The 21,262-nt window shown below is 49.1% G+C and overlaps 1 protein-coding gene across 1 annotated transcript; it reads left to right on the forward strand.

Annotated features, from left to right (window-relative positions):
• Window positions 1-3,507: 3,507 nt before the first annotated feature.
• On the forward strand, window positions 3,508-19,343 carry CRYBA1 (crystallin beta A1). Its single transcript, XM_060259038.1, has 6 exons — window positions 3,508-3,624; window positions 5,762-5,826; window positions 6,155-6,273; window positions 11,882-12,023; window positions 16,542-16,684; window positions 19,046-19,343. Exons 1-6 carry the CDS (start codon window positions 3,594-3,596, stop codon window positions 19,191-19,193), a joined length of 648 nt encoding a protein of 215 aa, XP_060115021.1. The 5' UTR covers window positions 3,508-3,593; the 3' UTR covers window positions 19,194-19,343.
• The last annotated feature ends 1,919 nt before the right edge of the window (window positions 19,344-21,262 follow it).

Here is a 21,262-nt window from a genome sequence, read left to right on the forward strand (position 1 = left end):
ATTCTTGTCACAACTTTGCTCCTGGCTCCACCCCCAAAGTCTCCTGGCCACACCCCTAAAGCCCCCAGATATTTCTCGAGTTGGACCTGGCAACCTTACTGGAGAAGGACCTCTGACGTAGGCCCTTGCCGAAGTACACCAGAGCCTGCTGAAATCAATGAGCCTAGCCTGAAGGAACCGCATAGAATTTGCACAATGTCTTCCTTCTTCCACAGCTGCTGAGCTGGCAGCAATTCCTGCACAGCTGTGTATAGGGCTCGCTTTCTCAGGAGGAGAGAGCAGCACTGAGACCCCATGTTTTTGTAGGATCTGCGTAGGAAGAAAGAAGGATGTGAGCAGCACCAAACCAAAAGCCGCAGCAGTCCCCACGGAGCGACGGCGTGCTCTGCCTCGTGCCTGCCAGTTCCCAAAGTGTTGGTCTCTTCTCAAAGTTTCTTTAAAAAAAAAAGCCTCTTCCTAGTTTTGACCTGGTTAGCCAAGGCAACCCCAGTCTCGTCAGAACTCAGAACTCTGGCTAGTATTTGGATGGGAGACGTCCTTGAAATACCAGCAGTCGAGAGGGCAGAGGCAGGCTTGATTCAGCCACATCTGTGAATATCCTCCAGGCCTCCAATAGGGGTCAGTCACCAAAGGTTGCCATGGCTTCTGGATGCAGACACTCACACATGGACACACACACATGCACGTATAAATACAACCCCCCGCCTCCCCCCCCCAAAAAAAACCCTCTTCCTTATACTTGTCAGCAGGCGTGGAATTCTAGCAGGAGCTCCTTTGCATATTAGGCCACACACCCCTGATGTAGGCAGCCAGTGTAGGTCACGGAGCGCCGGCCGTATGCTCACCTGTACAGGTGATACAGTCAGCAGGCGAGCCGCCGCATTCTGCACCTGCTGCAGTTTCCGGATCAGTTTCAGGGGTAGGCCAGCGTGGAGCGAGTTACAGTAGTCCAGCCTGGAAGTCACCATTGCATGGGTCACTGTAGCCAGGTCTTGGGGGGATAGGTATGGTGCTAGCTGCCTGATCTGCCGTAAATGGAAAAAGGCAGACCTAGCAGCCGCTGTGATCTGGGCCTCCATGGAGAGGGAGGCGTCCAGAATCACCCCCAGACTCTTCACCTGTTGGGCCGGTCCCAGAAAGGCACCGCCCAGGGCTGGGAGCTGGATGCACGATTGGCTACATTAGGGGGTGTGGCCTAATATGCAAAGGAGCTCCTGCTAGAATTCCACCCCTGCTTGTCAGTGAGAAGCCAAACTTCTTCCAGGCTCACCCAGGCAGGTAGAGCTGCTGTTCCTGGCTGGCCTTGATTGGATTAGCGCTCCTAAGCCATGCCGGGGCGAGTGATGGTGCAAGAGAGCGCAGAACATTCAGACAGCTTCCTGGGTCTGTCTTTCAGAGTTAGGCCAAGCTGGATGGACCCCAACTGGCTCTTCCCCCCTCACGCTCTGCCGCTTCTTGCTACTCAGGAGCCTCCGGTTAGGAAGAGTTCAGTGAAGATCGAAAGTTTGCCTAACGCCACACAGAAACACACAAGGTGCGATCAAAACCGCAACCACTATTTATTTTATTTCGATTTAGTTGGTTTCTACTCCGCCCTACCTACCCTGCAAGCAGGCTCCGGGTGGAGGAGGAATTGGATTTATACCCCACCCTCCACTCTGAATCTCAGAGCAGCTTACAATCTCCTTTACCTTCCTCCCCCGCAACAGACATCCTGTGAGGTGCGTGGGGCTGAGAGAGCTCTCCCAGAAGCTGCCCTTTTAGGGACAGCTCTGCAAGAACTACGGCAGACCCGAGGCCATTCCAGGAGCTGCAGGTGGAGGAGTGGGGAATCAAACCCAGTTTCCCCAGATAAGAGTCCACACATTTAACCACTACACCAAACAGTGTTGACACTCTTTCTCTTCTGTGGATTTCTTCTGAATGCATCTGCCACTTTCTGTCCTGCCTTTTGCTGCTGCATGGAAACCAGCACTCCATCAGGAGCTGCATTTCCCAACTTGCACCCTTGCAGAGGCCTACAATTTGTAAAGCCCTGAGCCTCATAGGGTTCCCAGGTCCCCCCTGGCCACTGATGGGGATGGAGGAGCAGGGTTGCCAGATCGGGGTGCAAAATTCCTGGAGATTGGGGAATAGATTTTGGGGAGGACAGGGACCTCAGTGGGGTATGATGCTATAAAGTCCACTCTCCGGAGCATCTATTTTCTGCAGGGGAACTGTTTCCTGTAGCCTAGAGATGAGCTGTAATTCCGGGGGATCCTCGGGTTCCACCTGGAGGCTGGGCACCCCTGCACACACTGAACCTGCCCTTCCTTCTCCACCCCGTCTTGGTCTCTTTGTTATCCTGGGCACCTTCATCGCAGACAGTGACAGTCATAAGAACATCAGAGAAGCCATGTTGGATCAGGCCAGCGGCCCATCCAGTCCAACACTCTGGGTCACACAGTGGCCAAAAACCCAGGTGCCATCAGGAGGTCCATCAGTGGGGCCAGGACACTAGAAGCCCTCCCAGTGTGCCCCCCCCCAGCACCAAGAATACAGAGCATCACTGCCCCAGAAAGAGAGTTCCAACAATACGCTGTGGCTAATAGCCCCTGATGGACCTCTGCTCCAGATGTTGATCCAATCCCCTCTTGAAGCTGGCTATGCTTGTAGCCGCCGCCACCTCCTGTGGCAGTGAATTCCATGTGTTAATCACCCTTTGGGTGAAGAAGGACTTCCTTTTCTCTGTTTCATGAAGCAGGGATTCCTCTTTTTGCTCAGGTTACTGAACTCTGTCAAGAACCAAAGGCATAAATCAGGGGTGTCAAACATGCAGTCCGGGGGCCTAATCAGGCCCCCGGAAGGCTCCTATCAGGCCCCCAAGCAACTGGCTCTTGTCTACTTCCTTCTGCATCTCAGCTTGTTTTGCGAGGCTTGCTCAATCACGCAGAAGCTACAGAGCAAAACCACAATTTTCTCCATTGGTTGAGGCTCCTCCCCCTCCTGGTCCCCTGGGGAGAGAGGGAAAGAGCCAGAGCTTCCTTTGCCCAGTTCTCTGGATCCCGTGGGAGAGATACAAAGAACGCACCTTTAAGACCAACAAGGGCTAATGTTTTAAGTTTTTTTTAAAAAAAATTAGTTGTTTGTGTCCTTTAAAAAGTTTATATCTCTGCTACCTAATCTGAAATAGGCACACACATGGCCCGCCCCAGCCCCCCCAACAAGGTCTCATTTATGTCAGATCCGGCCCTCATGAGTCCAACACCCCTGGCATAAATCAGAGTACTTTTCCTGGCCAGGGTGTGCATGCACCAAACGTTGCCAGAGCTCTTCTCCCCTCTACAAAGATATACATTATGGGGGAGCCAGCTAGGTATTCTGCTAGGAACGTAACTGCCTCGCTGGGGTTGGGGGGGTGGGGAGGGTGGATCTATTTTCCGCCAGGAATGCAACTTGGACCGTAGAGGCGAGCGGCTCAAATCTCCAGGGATCAGGCGAGGCACAAAGGCAGAGAATGCATTGTGCTGACCGCAGCGCAAACTCTGCCCAGGGCATGGTGGGACACGGGTCCTATATAAACAAACGGAGCCAGCCCCGGCATCAAGTGGCCCATGGAGGAAGTGTCAGCATTCACTGGACGAGGTGAGTCACCCCAGGGAGAGGTGCTTCGGTCCTGTGTCCCTACCGGTAGGGATGCCGCCCAGCTGCCAGATGGGACCCCCTAGAAATACAGCTCATCTCCGAACTACAGAGAGCAGTTCCCCTGGAGGAAATGGATGCTTTGGAGGCGAGAGTCTATGGCAGGGGTGGCCAAACTGTGGCTCAGGAGCCATACGTGGTTCTCTCACACATATTGTGCGGCTCTCGAAGCCCCCGCCGCCCCATCGGCCAGCTTGGAGAAGGCATTTCTCTCTTGAAATCATTTCCCCAAGCCAAGACAGCTGGTGGCTTGGAGAATGCATTTAAACTTAAAGTTGTTTTCTTTCCACCTCTCCCTCCCTCCCCCATCTATTTTCCTTCCTTCCTCTCTCCCTCCCTCGTCTTGCAGCTCTCAAACACCTGATGTTTATTCTCTCAAACATCTGACGTTTATTCTCTCTGACGTTTATTCTACGTGGCTCTTACATTAAGCAAGTTTGGCCACCCCTGGTCTATGGCAGCCTGGACTCTGTGAGAGCCAGTTTGGTGTAGTGGTTAAGTGTGTGGACTCTTATCTGGGAGAATCGGATTTGATTCCCCACTCCTCCACTTGCAGCTGCTGGAATGGCCTTGGGTCAGCCATAGTTCTCGTAGGAGTTGTCCTTGAAAGAGCAGCTTCTGGGAGATCTCTCTCAGCCTCACCCACCTCACAGGGTGTCTGTTGTGGGGGGAGAAGATATAGGAGATGGTAAGCTGCTCTGAGTCTCTGATTCAGAGAGAAGGGCGGGGTATAAATCTGCAGTCTTCTTCTTCTGTTCTGGAGGCTTTAAAAGCAGACATCCTTTGGCTACCCTGTCGTCTAAAAGCTATCAATAAAGCAGCAGCACTGAGTCAGTCTCGGGCCAGGGCTGGCCAAGGGAATGCTGGAGTCCTAGGCGAGGTTCTTGTCTGCATAATCCACAGCTGCTTTACCTCAGGCGGCTGGCTCTGGAATCCTGTCTGCCTGCCCAGCCTGCCCAGCTTGCAGTTTCCTAGTGCCAAAACAAATTTTGGAAGGAACGCAGCAGGAGGTGCTTGAAACTAGCAATTTATATTTCAGTTTTGAAATTCCAAGAGCCCCGTGATGCAGAGTGCTAAAGCTGCAGTACTGCAGTCCTAAGCTCTGCTCACGACCTGAGTTCGATCTCCAGCAGAAGCTGGGATTTCAGGTAGCCAGCTCGAGGTTGCCTCAGCCTTCCATCCTTCCGAGGTCAGTAAAATGAGTACCCAGCTTGCTGGGGGGAAAGCAATGGCAAACCACCCCGTAAAAAGTCTGCTGTGAAAATGTTGTGAGAGCAACGTCACCCCAGAGTTGGAAATGACTGGAAAGGCACAGGGGACCTTTCCTTTTTCCTTTGAAATTCCACTTCAGCCCCCTGAGTGCTGGGAGTCAAATTGTTCTGCTGAGATTCAGTGGCTGTGGCTCTGGGAATAGAAACTACACTGACCAGATAGGGATCCTGCACAATCGCCCTCTATTTGTTGGATATTCTCAACTAAATACCCACCTGTGTGCTCATCTGGATCACATTGGAACAAAAATCAGCCTCAGGACTCCAAGGAGAAGTTTTGAGAGCACGTTCCCCTCTGTTCTAGCGTCCATGAGTTACTGTGGTACAGTGCGGATACCTGAAAATGTCTTGTAGGAACAGAGACGTAAAATCTTTTGACTTTTTCACAATTGGTACATCATCCAATTGCTTTGTTCTTGTTCACTGTTACCTGGGACTGCCCTCTGCTGGAGATTTTTGTACTTGCAAGCTGGAGATGCACAAAATTCTCCAACACGGTGCAAGATCCAAACAGATAGATCCAAGTGGGCAGCCGTGTTGATCTGAAGCAGTAGAACACAGTAGGAGTCCAGTTTCACCTTTAAGACCAGCAAAGATTTATTCATAATGTAAGCTTTCGTACGCATGCAGACTTCTTCAGACAAAGGGATAGGGAAGTATGCGTGCATATGAAAACTTACATTCTGAATAAAACTGGTGGCCTTAAAGGTGAAACGTGACTCCTACTTTGTTCTACAAGATCCAAACAGTTACCAAGGCTCAGGTTTTAAAGCAACTTGGTGGTGGTGGTGATTTTCCCTTCTTCATAGACACCGTCTTTGCAGCCAAGATGGCTCAAACGAATCCCCAGCCTTCGCAGCTTGGATCTTGGAAGGTAAGTTTTTTCTAGTCTTTACTCTGGGGTGAAAATGCCTGGAGGCACCTCAAAGAGCAAGAGTTGCCTTGTAGCTGCAAGACTTCTTGTTGTCGATGCATAAGTGGTGAACGCAGCGACTGCACTGCGGGAAGGAAACAGCCGACCCAGGCCCAGAGGGCTCTCTGCCCAAACACAGCTGGAGCTGGGCAGGGAAAGGGGTGGGGGGGGGGGGGTTGGCAGGAATCAGCCAGCAAAGTCAGTTGCTGAAGTTGCGATGAATTTCTCACCCGCTTGCTGTCTTGGAGTTGTAGGGCAGGGCGTGTGCTGATGGGGTGCTGTCTTTCAGATCACAGTCTATGACCAAGAGAACTTACAGGGGAAACGGATGGAATTCACCACCTCTTGCCCCAGCATCACAGAGAGCAGCTTTGACAACGTCCGCTCCCTCCGGGTGGAGAATGGCGCGTGAGTACGGGAACCCTCCTTCTCCCCAGACCCCCAGGGATAAATAGGGGGCAAGGCGGGGGCTGTGGAAAGATCAGTACCAGCCGCCCTTAGCCTGTTTGGGGAGGGCGAGATGTAAGTGCAATAAACAAATAAAAAAAGAAAGTGAGATGGACAAACGAACTAGAACTCTAAGAGACTATGATCTAGATATATTCAAAAAGAAGTGGAAGAAATTTAAAGGATATATGGAGAAAGAGTGGAATGTAAAAAGACATTGGACAATTTTTTAGTATTGATGAGGGAAAAAAATATATATTGAACTTTGATTAGTTACTGGTACCTTTAGTATTGAACTTAAATATATAACTTCGGGGAAGTCAAACAAGGGAGGGAGGGGGGGTTGAAATATCATATGGGTTAGTACAGGAAATTTATAATTAAGTTTTGTAACCATATGTTATCAATAAATTGTTAAAACACAAAAAAATAAAATAAAAAATGATGACCCGGGCTTTTTTTGGCAGCAGGGACTCCTTTGCATATTAAGCCACACACCCCTGATGTAGCCAATCCTCCTGGAGCTTACAGGGCTTTTCTTAGAGGGCCTATATTGTAAGCTCTTGGAGGATTGGCTACATCACGGGGTGTGCGGCCTAATGTGCAAAGGAGTTCCTGCTACCAGAAAAGTCCTGCTGATGACAGCCTTCTCCCAGTGTTCCAGAGCAAGCTGACTCGTCTTTTCATTAAGAGAGTCCCAAAACTGGCCACTTGAACTGCACCTATCAGGTGGCGTTCCCAATTCGACTGGCTTCCGAGCAATATGTACACTGTGCCTTTAATCCAGGCAGCTGGTTGACCTCAGGGGTCAAAGCTTCCTGGCCTTTGGCAGTTTTCTTAACAGTCAGCTGCCTGAGCCCGCTGTGACATCAAAGCAGCTAAGCCAATGGCAGCCAGAGAGGCCCTAATTCCTCCCGAATTCTGCTGTGGCATCACAGTAGCTCAGCCACTGGCTTCTGGATGATTTCCTGTTGACCCTGAACTAGGGATGGCAGGTCCAACTCAGGAAATATCTGGAGACTTTGGGGGTGGAGGCAGAAGAAAGGCTGTGACAAGCACAACTGAACTCCAAACGGAGTGCTGGCCATCACATGTAAAGGGACCGCTGTCATTATTTACTGAATGACACTGAGTGGGAGGTTACTGAGGCGGTAGCAACATTTTTGGCTGACATTCTTAAATGCAAATCTGATCTTGTATAAATGCGCATATAGTCCCCGTTTCTTTTTGATTTTATCTCCTATGTTTAACTTTTCACATTCTGTGTACTCTTATTTGCAATTGTTATGCCATTAAAGGTTTGGAATTCGGAGCTTAAGGCAAGATTTGAACCAGGGACTTCCTTCGGAGCCCAGTTTCTTAGAAGCCATGCCGACATTCTCAACTTTCTGTTATAATACTTACACATTAGATATAGCCAGCAGGGATTTCTTTGCAGCAGGAACTCCTGTAAAAGCCCCTGAGAAGTCTTGAGGCGAGGGCAGGAGACTGTCCGGCACCTTAAGCAAGGTTAACTTCTGGCACACACACAACCACCACCCCCACACACTGATAATGTCACCGAGTCACATGGAGGGGCACCCAATTGAACATATATGAACATATGAAGCTGCCTTATACTGAATCAGACCCTCGGTCCATCAAAGTCAGTATTGTCTTCTCAGACTGGCAGCGGCTCTCCAGGGTCTCAAGCTGAGGTTTTTCACACCTATTTGCCTGGGCCCTTTTTTGGAGATGCCGGGGATTGAACCTGGGACCTTCTGCTTCCCAAGCAGATGCTCTACCACTGAGCCACCATCCCTCCCCAATTCAGTGCACCCAGAAGGCCAGTGTCCTAGGCAGCCACCTAGTTTGCCTAGTGCCAGGGTCTGCCCTGGGCGAGGGAGGAGGGGCTGCCCACAAGCCCTGAAAAACCCCAACAGCAGTTGCTGCATTTCACTATTGTTCCTAGGACCTTCTCCTTTTGTTTTGTTTTTTAGTCTAATGTGTTTTCATTGTTCAGCAGGTTTTTTGTTTTTTTAAACAGATCTGATCTGTACTATAGGGTGTTGTACTGGCTCCTCGGGAGTGACATTTAAGGGATTTAATTTTTATTGAAATATATGTCACTTTGGTTATAAATTTGTAGAGAAGCAGGATATAAATATTTTAAATTAATAAATTTCCAAATTATCCCTCCCCATCCCCCGCACCTGCCCGCTCTCTGTTCTAAATAGGTACAGCATCATTTCAGTCAGGCTTGAATGATGTGTAGGAAAAAATTACAACTGGTAAAGCTGCAGTACTGCAGTCCTAAGCTCTGCTCACAACCTGAGTTCGATCCCCGGTGGAAGCTGGGTTTTCAGGTAGCCGGCTTGAGGTTGCCTCAGCCTTCCATCCTTCCGAGGTTGGTAAAATGAGTACCCAGCTTGCTAGGGGGAAAGCGTAGAAGACTGGGGAAGGCAATGGCAAACCACCCCATAAAAAGTCTGCCATGAAAACATTGTGAAAGCAACCTCACCCCAGAGTTGGAAACGACTGGTGCTTGCACAGGGGACCTTTCCTTTCCTTTCCTGAAAATTACAAAAACACATAAAATTTAAGTATCTTTGATTAAGTTGTGGCTAAATCTTTTCTCATATCTGCAGCAGATCAATAGGATATAAATTATTTGGGACTTTTTCTACCATATAATCTTAACAAAGGAAACCATACTGAAGTAAAAGCCAAACTATATTCTTCGTTCTCAACTTGTTGATATGATATGAACTTTTTCTCACAACATAAAATCTCCATATATTATTAAACCAATTATGGGATATTTGGAGATAGTTTGTTCTCCCCCCCCCCACCCACTTTGAAACAACTGTCGTATCAGTATTTTAGAACACTTTGGAAATTTTCCTATAGGCCACAAAGATAATAATACTAGTTCTGGTCATATTGGCAATTGTATCCCAAATTAGGACTTTTTTTGTAGCAGGAGCTCCTTTGCATATTAGACCACACACCCCTAATGTAGCCAATCTTCCAATCCTCCAATCCTCTGTATGAAGAGCCCTGTAAGATCTTAGAGGATTGGCTACATCAGGGGGTGTGGTCTAATATGCAAAGGAGCTCCCGCTACAAAAAAAAGCCCTGCCAGTTATATTTAATGTGTAAGTAATAACTGAATCCCAAAATAAAGATATAATAGGGCAAGCCCTCCAACAATGAAAAAAAGACGCTTGCTCACCACAAAGTTAGGACTGTTTTGAGTCTATGAGGTAGGGTTGCCAAGTCCAATTCCAGAAATATCTGGGGATTTTGGGGGTGGAGCCAGGAGACATTAGGGGTGGAGCCAAGATCAAGGCTGTGACAAGCATAATTGAACTCCAAAGGGAGTTCTGGCCATCACATTTAAAGGGACGGCACACCTTTTCAATTCCTTCCTTCCATAGGAAATAATGAAGGATAGGGGCACCTTCTTTTGGGGCTCATAGAATTGGACCCCCTGGTCCAATCTTTTTGAAACTTGGTGGGTACTTTGGGGAGAGGCACTCGATGTTATACGGAAAATTTGGTGCCTCTACCCCAAAAAACAGGGGCCCCCCAGAGCCCCAGATACCCGCGGATCAATTCTCTATGATTTTCTATCGGAATAAATCTCCATAGGGAATAACAGAGTTCCCAGCAGACATTTCCCTCCCCTCTCCCTGCTTTCTGACCACCCTGAAGCGGGGGGAGGGTCTCCAAAGCGGAGAATCCCCTGCCCCCACCTGGGGATTGGCAACCCTACTATGAGGTGGGTGACTGTGGGGTTTCTAAAGCAAAAGTTCCAAAAGCATCCCCTTAGCTAATACAGGGAGAACAAGGACCCTCTGCCTGGCGCATCCTCCAAGGCTTTCTTTAGGCCAGGAGTCGCCAACATGGCGCCCACCAAGCGGTTTTAGAAAGTGGGAGGGACCAGGTGAGGCTTTTTCCTAGTAAGTCTTTTGATTGGCTATGCAGATTTTTAAAAACATTGTGGGCAGTAGCTGTCACCATAGCACAAGGATCTTCTGTACTTTGTGACTGACGGTCAGATGCGGCAGCCATTTTGTGCCCGGCTCTGCCCCCTGAAGCAGCCATTTTGTGGCTTCACCCACCTTACTGTGTCAGAATTCCAAAGGGGCCCAGCCTGCTGCTTCAAAAAGGTTGAGAAGCCCTGCTTTAGGCTAACACAGTGACCACCTCTTCAGGGCCACCTGTCAGCAGAGCCGGAATAACCATTAGGCCAAATAGGCACTGCCCTATGGGCCCCTATGCCTTTAGGGGCCTGGGCCAGCTCCCCTCCCCCAGTTTCCCCCCTGCTTGCAGCCCTTCCAGCCTGCACATGCAGCCAGTGACTGAGCCGCTCTTTGCCCGGCTTGCCTGGTGCGGCTGCTGGCGTAGGCTTCCCAACCCTCCCGCCCTGGCGGGGGACCCCAGGGTTTCCACCCTCTTCCCCCACCCCCCCAAAAAACAGAAGCGGGGGAGGGGGGAAACGGCGCCGGGGAGCATGGCGAGCTGCCCGATCCTGGGCGCCGCACCGCTGCCGCCCCCTCCCCGCCCACCACAGCTGCTCCTCCGAGATGGGCCCAGGCTGAGCCCATCTCGGAAGAGCAGCCAAGAGGCAGCAGCAGCGCAGGCAAAACCAGAGAAGGGGAGGGCGAGGCAGGCCAGGAGCATGGCGAGCCGCGAATCCGGGCCCTTCTAGGACCCGGACTTGCAGCTCGCCATGCCCCCGGCCCACCTCCACCCCCCCCTCCACTTCCACCCCAGAGGCGGAGTGGGCGAGGCCGCCGCGCCGCTGCCGCCTCTTCTCTGCTCGCCATGGCTGCTCCTCCAAGATGGGCTCAGGCTGATGGGGGCGGCTCGCCACGCTCCCCGGCGCCATTTCCCCCTCCCCCCTAGCTCCACCCCAGTGTCTCTTGGCTCCACCCCCAAAGTCCCCAGCTATTTCTGGGGTTGGACTTGGCAACCCTATGCTGGCGTCATTGCCAAGTTTGCCTCTCTCCACCTCTCCCCCACAGCTTTGTCAAAAGGGGCTTTTGAGAAGAAGATAGAAGATGATATTGGATTTATATCCCGCCCTCCACTCCGAAGAGTCTCAGAGCGGCTCACAATCTCCTTTACCTTCCTCCCCCACAACAATCACCCTGTGAGGTGGGTGGGGCTGGAGAGGGCTCTCACAGCAGCTGCCCTTTCAAGGACAACCTCTGCCAGAGCTATGGCAGACCCAAGGCCATGCTAACAGGTGCAAGTGGAGGAGTGGGGAATCAAACCCGGTTCACCCAGATAAGAGTCCGCACACTTAACCACTACACCAAACCGGCTCTCCGGAAGGTAGTCTGCAGGCTGCAGCGGGGGCCGGGGGTGGTGAGGCGGGTGCTCCGACTCTGAGATAATTTCCAAGGGGCCCCCCGAGATTTTGACTGCCTAGGGGCCCCCCAAGGTCTAATCCGGCCCTGCATGTCAGCAGCTTCAGCACAAGACCTGGACAGAGAGAGTAAAGCAACCGTCGCTGCTGGCCTGTGAGGCAGAGCCTGAATAGAATGCCCAGAGCCACAATTCTTGCCTTCTCTTGCAGCTGGCTTGGTTATGAGCACACTGGCTTCAGTGGCCAACAGTTCGTCCTGGAGCGAGGCGAGTACCCCCGATGGGAGGCGTGGAGCGGGAGCAACGCTTACCACGTTGATCGGCTGATGTCCTTCCGCCCCATCAGTTCAGCAGTAAGCCTCTCTTTTGCTCTCTCGCCCCTTCTCGTTGCGCGAAAAATGACAGGTCCAGTGAAAGAATATTGACCATGCACTAGACGGTGTGGCGATGGGGGAGCTTGTGGAGTTTACTTTTCGTTTTCCTTGGCCCATCCTTTGACTACACTTAATATGAGAATGAAGTCGCGTGTGTGTGTGTGCAAGTGTCATCAAGTCTCTTCTGACTTATGCTGACCCTATGAATTAACGATCTCCAAAACATCCTGTCATTAACAGCCTTGCTCAGGTCTTGCAAACTGAGAATTGTGGCTTCCTTTCTTGAGTCAATCTATCTCATGTTCGGTCTTCTTTTCCTGCTGCCTTCAGGTTTTCCTGGCAGTATTGTCTTTTCCGGTGTCTCTTGTCTTCTCATAATGTGACCCAAGTACAATAGGCTGTTTAGTCATTTTAGCTTCTAGGGTAAGGGTAGCCAAACTGTGGCTCGGGAGCCACATGTGGCTCTTTCACACATATTGTGTGGCTCTCAAAGCCCCCACTACCTCATGGGCAGGCTTGGAGAAGGCATTTCTGTCTTTAAATCTCCAAGCCAAGCCAACCGGTGGCTTTGAGAATGCATTTGAAGTTAAAGTTGCTTTCTTTCCACCTCCCCCTACTCCCTCCCCCATCTATTTGCCTCCCTGTCTTCCTTCCATCCTTCCTGTCTTGTGGCTCTCAAACATCTGACATTCATGGCTTGTGGCTCTCAAACATCTGATGCTTATTCTGTTTATTTATTTAATCCATATCCCTCCCCGCCGAAGGCAGGCTCAGGGAGGCTCACAGGCCAAGGGTCGACACAAGCACATTCGTGTGACTGATAAAATAAACAATAAAAACATCGACGTAAAAACAATTTTAAAACATTTGCATGCGCTGCTATCATGATTTCAAGCCGCAATTAAATTCTTGTGGTTAGCTGTACTCAGAGGTCTCAGGATCGCCCCAGTGTGATGAGGTAGGCCAGTGGTGGTGTTCTCATGGGCCAGTCCCGTTGCTGCAGATGTTACCATCATGTAAATGCCTGGCAGAAGCGTGCCATCTTGCAGGCCCTGCAGAACTGTGCGGCTCTTCTATGTAGCTCTTACATTAAGCAAGTTTGGCCACTCCTGTTCTAGGGAGAGTTTAGGCTTGATTTGATCTAGAACACATTTATTTTTCTTTCTGGAGGACGACAGTATCTGTAAAACTCTCCCCTAGCGTCTCGTTTCATTTGACTTTCATTTGAGTCTTACATGTAATTTCTGTGTGTTACCTTGATTTCTACTACCACCATCTACACTTAGAAACAAAAATTTTATGTATACTCTGGTAGCTTAATTTCTGTTTGGTGGCCAGATCGAGAGATAGCAAGAAACAACTATTAAAATAGTTGATTAAATAATTCAATATTTAAAGGAACTGAATATTTAATTGGACATTTGTCATGCAGGTACACCTTCTGGTGGTTTTCCTTTAGCACTGTTGTAATGAAGACTGATGGCAAACCCTCGGCTAGTTCTCCTCCCAACTAAATTATTTAATTTATTAGCACTTTACAGAACCTCTGCTTAGTTTGCTCTGGGGGCAGTGGGGGGGGGAATAAATTGGAATCACGGCAGACCACAATGTAAAACGATGCAAGAAAAAAAGCCATGTGCAGATTAACTGTACTTGTCCAATAAAATATGCTTATAAAGGTGTTAATTTCAATTAATAAAGGTCTATAATATAATTCTGTGTTTTTGCCACACAGATCTATATCATTGCACGTTATTAATTAAAATTACTCTAACACCTTTATAAGCATATTATAAATTGGGGTGGCCAGTGGTAGCTCTCCAGATGTTTTTTGCCTACAACCCCCATCAGCCCCAGCCAGCATGGCCGATGGCTGGGGCTGATGGGAGTTGTAGGCAAAAAAACATCTGGAGAGCTACCGTTGGCCACCCGTTATAAACACATATTGTAAACATAGATTTATATTACAGCACTTTATTAAGATTACTCTAACACCTTTATAAACATATTTAATTGGACAAGTACAGTTAATTTGCATATGGCATTTTTTGCATCATTTTACATAGTTTGCCTGGAAGTCTTCCTTCTGTTCAGCCTCTTCCTTGGCCTGTTCTTGAAGAGCAGACCTTGAGGGCTGGATGTATATTGAGCCTTTGGCTAATAAATAACGACTTGACTTTGAGGGCACATATATGAGATTAGTGATTTCCCCTTGCTCCGGATGTTCATTGGAGATGCCGGAAAATAGATGGCAAGGTGATATACCTGGAATATATAGGGTTGTCAAGTCCAATTCAAGAAATATCTGGGGACTGGAGCAAGGTTGTGAGAAGCATAACTGAACTCCAAAGGGAGTTCTGGCCATCACATTTAAAGGGACTGTGTGCCTTTTAAACGCTTTTCCTCCATTAGAAATAATTAAGGATAGGGGCACCTTCTTTGGTGGCTCACAGAATTGGACCCCATGGTCCAATCCTTTTGAAACTTGGAGGGTATTTAGGGGAGAGGTACTGGATGCTATGCTGAAAATTTGGTGCTTCTACCCCAAAACACACCCCCTCCAAAGCCCCACATACCCACAGATCTTCTCCATTATACCCTATGGGAATCCACCATGGTTCTTCAACAAAACAGTAAATCTCTCCTCACATTCTAATAGAGCCCCATGGCGCAGAGTGGTAAAGCTGCAGTACTGCAGTTCTAAGCTCTGCTTCACAACCTGAGTTTGATCCCGGCAGAAGCTGGGTTCAGGTAGCCGGCTCCAGGTTGACTCAGCCTTCCATCCTTCCGAGGTCGGTAAAATGAGTACCCAACTTGCTGGGGGGGAAGTGTAGGTGACTGGGGAAGGCAATGGCAAGCCACCCCGTAAAAAGTCTGCTGTGAAAATGTGAAAGCAACATCACCCCAGAGTTGGAAACGACTGATGCTTGCACAGGGGGGGGGGCTACCTTTACCTTTTTTACACATTCTAAGGGCCTGACTAGCTAATCCCAACTCATTCTAGGTTGAGGGTGACCTTTTATTCTTCCTCACGGCACCCTTCAACCAATTAAAGCTGAACATAGCTCAGGCCCTCCTCTCCTCGGTTAATTTTATTTCTTTATTTTATTCGATTTTTAGCCCGCCTTTCCCATAGAACAGGCTCAGGGCAGGTTTTGCACCAAAGGCCAATGACAGCGGTTAAACCATTCACTAATCAACCAATTGAAAGGGAGGCCTTTTGAATCCTGCACAATAAACCAGACTTATTGAAAATCTCAGAAAGAGAAGCACTCCCTTGGTAACAGTAACTAACCATCAGCATCACTGCTTCACAGGCTGCACAGAGGCCTACGCTCTCTGTCGCTTCCCTTCTCGTATGGGAGTACAGTCACCTCATATTTGCCTCATAATTCTACAGTTCTTAATATTAAGCATTTTTTTTTTACACAGCAGTTATTTACATTCTTCTTTCCACACAGGAATTTAGCTATTTCTCTGCATAACACCACCAAATTCTATCACAGGATGAAGGTTTTAAAAAGCTGAAAAGTGCAGACAAGACGTTTCTGGGTAACTTCGAGCGCAATTTTAATTAGGATTCCCCCAATCCATGGTGTAAAGTGTGTGTCTGATATTTCTTTATTACTTAGTTAGGTCCCCACGGTCACTACCAAAAAAGGAGGGGGACACACTGAAAGAACATGATGGGTTTTCGAAGAGAAGACTCAGTTGCTGTGGGTTTTTAGAGAGGATTCCAAGGGCATCCACGTGATGGGCTTGGCCTTTGGGCACCCCAAAAGTGAAAGAGGAGAAGAAAGCCGTGTCAGATCAGGCGGGGGGGGGAGGCAGAGGGGGGTCTTGCCCTGACCGCTGCCAGAGGGGGGGCTCAAATTGGGTATGGAGTCCATCCTATCTGTGGGCCCATAAGATAGAATGGGCCCATAAGGGGGTACCATTTTTTAAATTTTGCCCCCCCTCAAAAAACATGTAGATTTGGTCCTAGAAGAGAGAAGGGAAGATTCTGTTTGTCATCCACACAGTTCCAACCGTATGAAATCACTCATGTTCCCTCAAAGCTGAGCTAGCTCACCATTTTTTAGTTCAACACAGTTTTGTCTTAGCTCCAGAAGGATGGCCCCAGAGCAAACTAATTCATGCAGTAGCCAAATCGCTCGCTCACAACTTGAATGCCAGTAGCTCACAAAGTAGAATTTTTGCTCACAAAACTGCAGCATAGAGGGAGCATTGCTTGTGACAGAGCATTTGTTTCTTGAAGTCAGAGGTGCTGGAACTGACACCTGCCAGGAAGTCCCCCTCCTCACCCTTGTCTTGGGATCCTTTATCAGTTTCCTTAGAGGAGCTGAAAGAGGCCCTCTTTGCCAGTGCTCTGGAGTACCCTTGTCGTTTAGTCACTCATCCCCTGCCCCGAGTGCTAAAAACACAGGCAGGTGCGAGGCCCAGCTGCCAGCCTCAGGAGGAGCAGGGTCTGATCCTGCCTCTGTTCTCCGCCTGCAGAACCACAAAGAGTCCAGGATCATGCTGTTCGAGAAGGAAAACTACATGGGGCACCAGTGGGAGGTGCAGGATGACTTCCCTTCCTTGCAAGCCATGGGCTGGGGCAACAGCGAAGTGGGCTCCATGAAAGTTCACTCTGGCGGGTAAGTAAGAGGCACCGTGGGCTGGCAGCGGTGTTTGAAGCCTGGCTCAAACCTCTGCAGAAGAGCTCCACTGAGGGTTGGCAAAGGGGCAGAATCCACTTCCCTGGCCCTTTCCATCACCAGCTGAGAGGTGGGCACGGCCGGGGCAGCTTTCCAAGATTTTGTATGGACTCATTGCTCTAAATACCAGAGCAGAAGTCTTGTGGCACCTTCAAGTCTCACTGACGTATTCAGGTAAACACCTTCGGGGGATACAGCCAAGGTAGCCACTGTACTAATGGTGCTGTCCTATCTAAGTATCTGTCTACACCTGAAATTGCTTATGGTGCCATATATAAGCTTCCCTCTCATCAGAAAAACCCTCGGAGGTAGATCAAGCTGAGAGAGACTGACTGGGCCAATGTATTCCATGGAACTGGGATTTGGTCTGGGTCTTCCCCAACCAGTCCCTGCCTTCTATACCTACCCAGTTCTTGCCAGCCAGAACTTTTTCAGAAGCCCCTCCTTTGGGCCAATTGCACCCACCTTCATGGTGTTTAACTAGCAAGAGATTTGCCAACTGGGACATGTAGTAAGTCAGACAAGGAATTCTTAACAGGAGTTTTCTATAAATGGGAGGGGGGCACTAGAGTTTTTAGGAAGCCCTTTTTGGTTTCTGACAGGTGAAAGAAAGCTCGCTCCAGACTTGAGGATAAAATCAGAGACCCAAGATTTTATTTGTACCCAGGTAGCTTGATTTGTAAGAGCCCCGTGACACAGAGTGGTAAAGCTGCAGTACTGCAGTCGAAGCTCTCTGCACACAACCCGAGTTCAATCCCGGTAGTAGCTGGGTTCAGGTAGCCAGCCCAAGGTTAACTCAGCCTTCCATCCTTCTGAGGTCAGTAAAACGAGTACCCAGCTTTCTGGGGGTAAAGTGTAGATGACTGGGGAAGGCAATGGCAAACCACCTCGTAAAAGTCTTGCCGTGAAAACGTTGTGATGCAATGTCACCCCAGTCGGAAACAACTGGTGCTTGCACAGGGCACTGCCTTTACCTTGCTTTATATTAGGTGGACCTTTGAAGAAGTGACACAAGTTATGAAGGACTTAGATAGGGTTGCCAAGTCCAATTCAAGAAATATCTGGGGACTTTGGGGGTGGAGCCAAGATCAAGGCTGTGACAAGCATAATTGAACTCCAAAGGGAGTTCTGGCCATCACATTTAAAGGGATGGCACACCTTTTCAATGCCATAGGAAATAATGAAGGATAGGGGCACCTTCTTTTGGGGCTCATAGAATTGGACCCCCTGGTCCAATCTTTTTGAAACTTGGGGGGTATTTAGGGGAGAGGCACTAGATGCTATACTGAAAATTTGGTGCCTATACCCAAAAAAACAGCCCCCCCCCAGAGCCCCAGATACCCGTGGATCAATTCTCCATGATTTTCTATGGGAATAAATCTCCATAGGGAATAATAGAGCTCCCAGAAGACATTTCCCTCCCCTCCCCCCGCTTTCTGACGACCCTGAAGCGGGGGGAGGGCCTCCAAACCGGGGGATCCCCTGCCCCCACCTGGAGATTGGCAACCCTAGACTTCTGGCTTAAGGGTCTCGTTGACTTTATGCCTGAGACAGACATATCACGTGCGTCCATCACAGACCAGATGTCCAGAGGCACCTTCATGACTAGCAGTATTTATTCTCTGATGAGCTTTTATGACTCAGCTCCCTTCCTCGAACGAGCTTTCAGGATTCCTTTCATTGCATCTGAGGAAGGGAGCTGACTCACAAAAGTCCATTAGTCTTGGGGTGGGACCACAGCTCAGTGTTAAGAGCATCTGCTTGGTCTGCAAAGGTCCAGGTTCCATCTCCAGATAAAAAGCATCAGGTAACAGATGACACAAAAGTCCTCCGTGACCCTGAAGAGCCCCTGCCAGCCTGAGCAGACAAACCCTGACGTTGATAGACCAAAGGTCTGATTCAGCATAAGGCAGATTCGTCAGTGGTTTAGTGGAAGGTGCCACCAGCCTTGTTTCGTTTGACTGCAACAGACTCACACAGCTACCCCTCTGGAATAATCCCAAAATACCTATGTAAAATATCAGACCAGAATATGAGAGACTCTGACTTCAACCATGTGGGGTTTTCAAGGCAAGAGACGTTCAGAGGTGACTTGCCATTGCCTGCCTCCACATTGCAACCCTGGTATTCCTTGGAGGTCTCTCATCCAAATAGTAGCCAGGGCGGACCCTGTTTAGCTTCCTAGATCAGAGCTTGAGGAGGATGGGCCATAAGAAAAGCTAAGAACCTCTGACTTAAGGGTGAATCACACCCAAAGAGCTCTTGGAACTGGGTGCCTGACGGTTGTTCCTTCCCTGGCAGGTGGGTTTGCTACCAGTACCCTGGCTACCGTGGCTTCCAGTACATCCTGGAATCCGACCACCATGGCGGGGACTACAAGAACTGGCGTGAGTGGGGCTCGCATGCCCAGACATCCCAGATCCAGTCAATCCGGCGCATCCAGCAGTAGCAACGCAATGGTTGGGAGCATCGGCCAACAATGAAGGATTTCCCCCTGGCCACACGTGGCCTTGAGCCCTGGGCTAAGGGAACGGTTTCTTCCTGGAGCTCTTTTTGACACTGTGAGTACAAATAAATGCCTTGGAAGAAAACAGAACAGCCACTTAATGTGCGTTTCTAATTAGGTGGTCAGGGCACACCCCTATGCATGATCGGTCCCCACAATGCTGAGTCTATACCAGATTTGTAAGCATGGACTGGTTTTGACACACACACACACACCCATCAGAATTCTGAATCAGGAAGAACTTTCTTGAGCCAGTCAGTCAGCATGGCCTATTTCACAAGGTTGGCACAAGGATAACAGAGGAGGGAAGAAACCCAGGGATAAAAATGGAAGTGGGAGCGATCAACAAAATGTGTATCAGCCTGCACATTTCCTAGACACTGCCTTAATTCAGGAAAGGTACCCATCGTCTATGCTTGGACCCCTGCAGCTGAACTCCGCTCCAATTTGCAAGCATCCTTTTGCAAGTCCCTCCCCCCTTTCTGCCTGAAAGCCTCAACTGTGCTCCACGAACCGCACGCAACCCAAACAGGAATAGACAAACCAAACTGCCTCAGACACACAGGAACGTAAATTTTTTATTCAACAATATTCATCACGTAGCATCTGTCTTAATGTATTGTTCTACACGCATCTGTCTATTGCAATGGAGGGCTTTTCTCTTTCAAATATAAACGTTCCCTAAGCGGGCAACTTAAAAAATTTTAAAATGGGTTGTAGCACAGAATTCAAAACAAAAATGTTAATTGGAAATTGGTCACTTCCGGAGCTGACAAACTGACCCCTAACACAACACAGCCTTGTGAAACGCCCCCTGCCGTTTCTACTTAGACCCCCTCCCACCTCATTTGTTCAATCAGGCCCTTGGGACTTAAGTAGCACACCATCTTCTCACCCTTGGGGGAAAAAAGGAGGAAGGAAACCAAGGTCCTACATGTGCGTTCTACCTTCAGGGCAGAGTAGCCCACCAGTGACCTTCCCCACTGCAAGCATAGCATAAAACACCAAACCATTTGCTACCAAGCCAAAACAGCTCCAAAAGATCATCTCTTGCACACACAGCTGAGGTGCAACTGCCTCTCACCTCAGGACTATTCAAAGGCAAACTCAGTTTTAACGTGGCTTACTTACAGACCACGAAGCCCTTCATAGGGCCCTTGAAAAAAGAGCCACGGTAAAACCAAGCCGACCCAGAGGTCTCCTTGTAAAACTATTGAATGAGGGGAACCAGCCAGGTAAGGCAGCTTTCAGTCTTTCGCTGCAGTGAGGGTGCGTCTGGGGGTGGAATAGGTTGGAAACAATGGAATCTGCAAGTGGTGGATCAGGCCTATGGTCTGCTTAGCGAGCCAGGCTGCTGCCCCATCCAAATCTGTGGAACACAACACTGCAAGAGAATGGCAGAGGAGCCAAAGAGGTAATTCACTTTCTCCAGCAAGCCAGATTGACCCGTCAGGGTTGCCAAAGAGAGAAAAAAAAAAGGAGGAACTCTTTGCACTGGGAAAACAGTGGGAAGTTTAAATGCAACTTTTAGCTGCAACTCAGCAAGCTCATGGGATGAGAGGAGGTCTCTCATGCCAGCTGAGGAATTGAAAAACAGGCCACAGATTTAAGGTATTTGCAGGGAGTAGAAGGTGGTTGCACTGCAGCCACAATCATCTCTGCAGGGTGTTGGGAGTAGGACAGGGAAAAAGGGATTACGTATCATTTTATGAGCTGATACGTTTTACTACCAAAATGGAGATCCGGGGCCTACGCCTTAGGAAAACTTTTTAGGATCCAAGTGTTATCTTTGAAGAGTCAAGCTTTGCACTATAAAGGTGCAAAGTGCAGAGCCCTTCTCTTCTGAGTTTCCATAAAATGTCCTCCCAGGCAGCGTCAGACCCCAGAGCCAAAATTCAGGATTTAGAGCTGTAGATTAAACCAGCACTGAAAGGGGGGGGAAGCAATAGCATTTACTGAGAGCACTGCTGAATCTTTTGGTTGAAGATTATTCTGCTGCGGAGGCCTGACCT

The sequence above is a fragment of the Heteronotia binoei genome, chromosome 18 (genome assembly GCF_032191835.1).
Source record: "Heteronotia binoei isolate CCM8104 ecotype False Entrance Well chromosome 18, APGP_CSIRO_Hbin_v1, whole genome shotgun sequence".
NCBI classification, from domain to species: Eukaryota; Metazoa; Chordata; class Lepidosauria; order Squamata; family Gekkonidae; genus Heteronotia; species Heteronotia binoei.

Coding starts and splice junctions, on each gene's coding strand:
- CRYBA1 (XM_060259038.1), top strand. CDS start 3,594: ATGGAGGAAGTGTCAGCATTCACTGGACGAG. Junction 5,827..6,154: donor CGCAGCTTGGATCTTGGAAG/GTAAGTTTTTTC, acceptor GCTGTCTTTCAG/ATCACAGTCTATGACCAAGA. Junction 16,685..19,045: donor ATGAAAGTTCACTCTGGCGG/GTAAGTAAGAGG, acceptor CTTCCCTGGCAG/GTGGGTTTGCTACCAGTACC.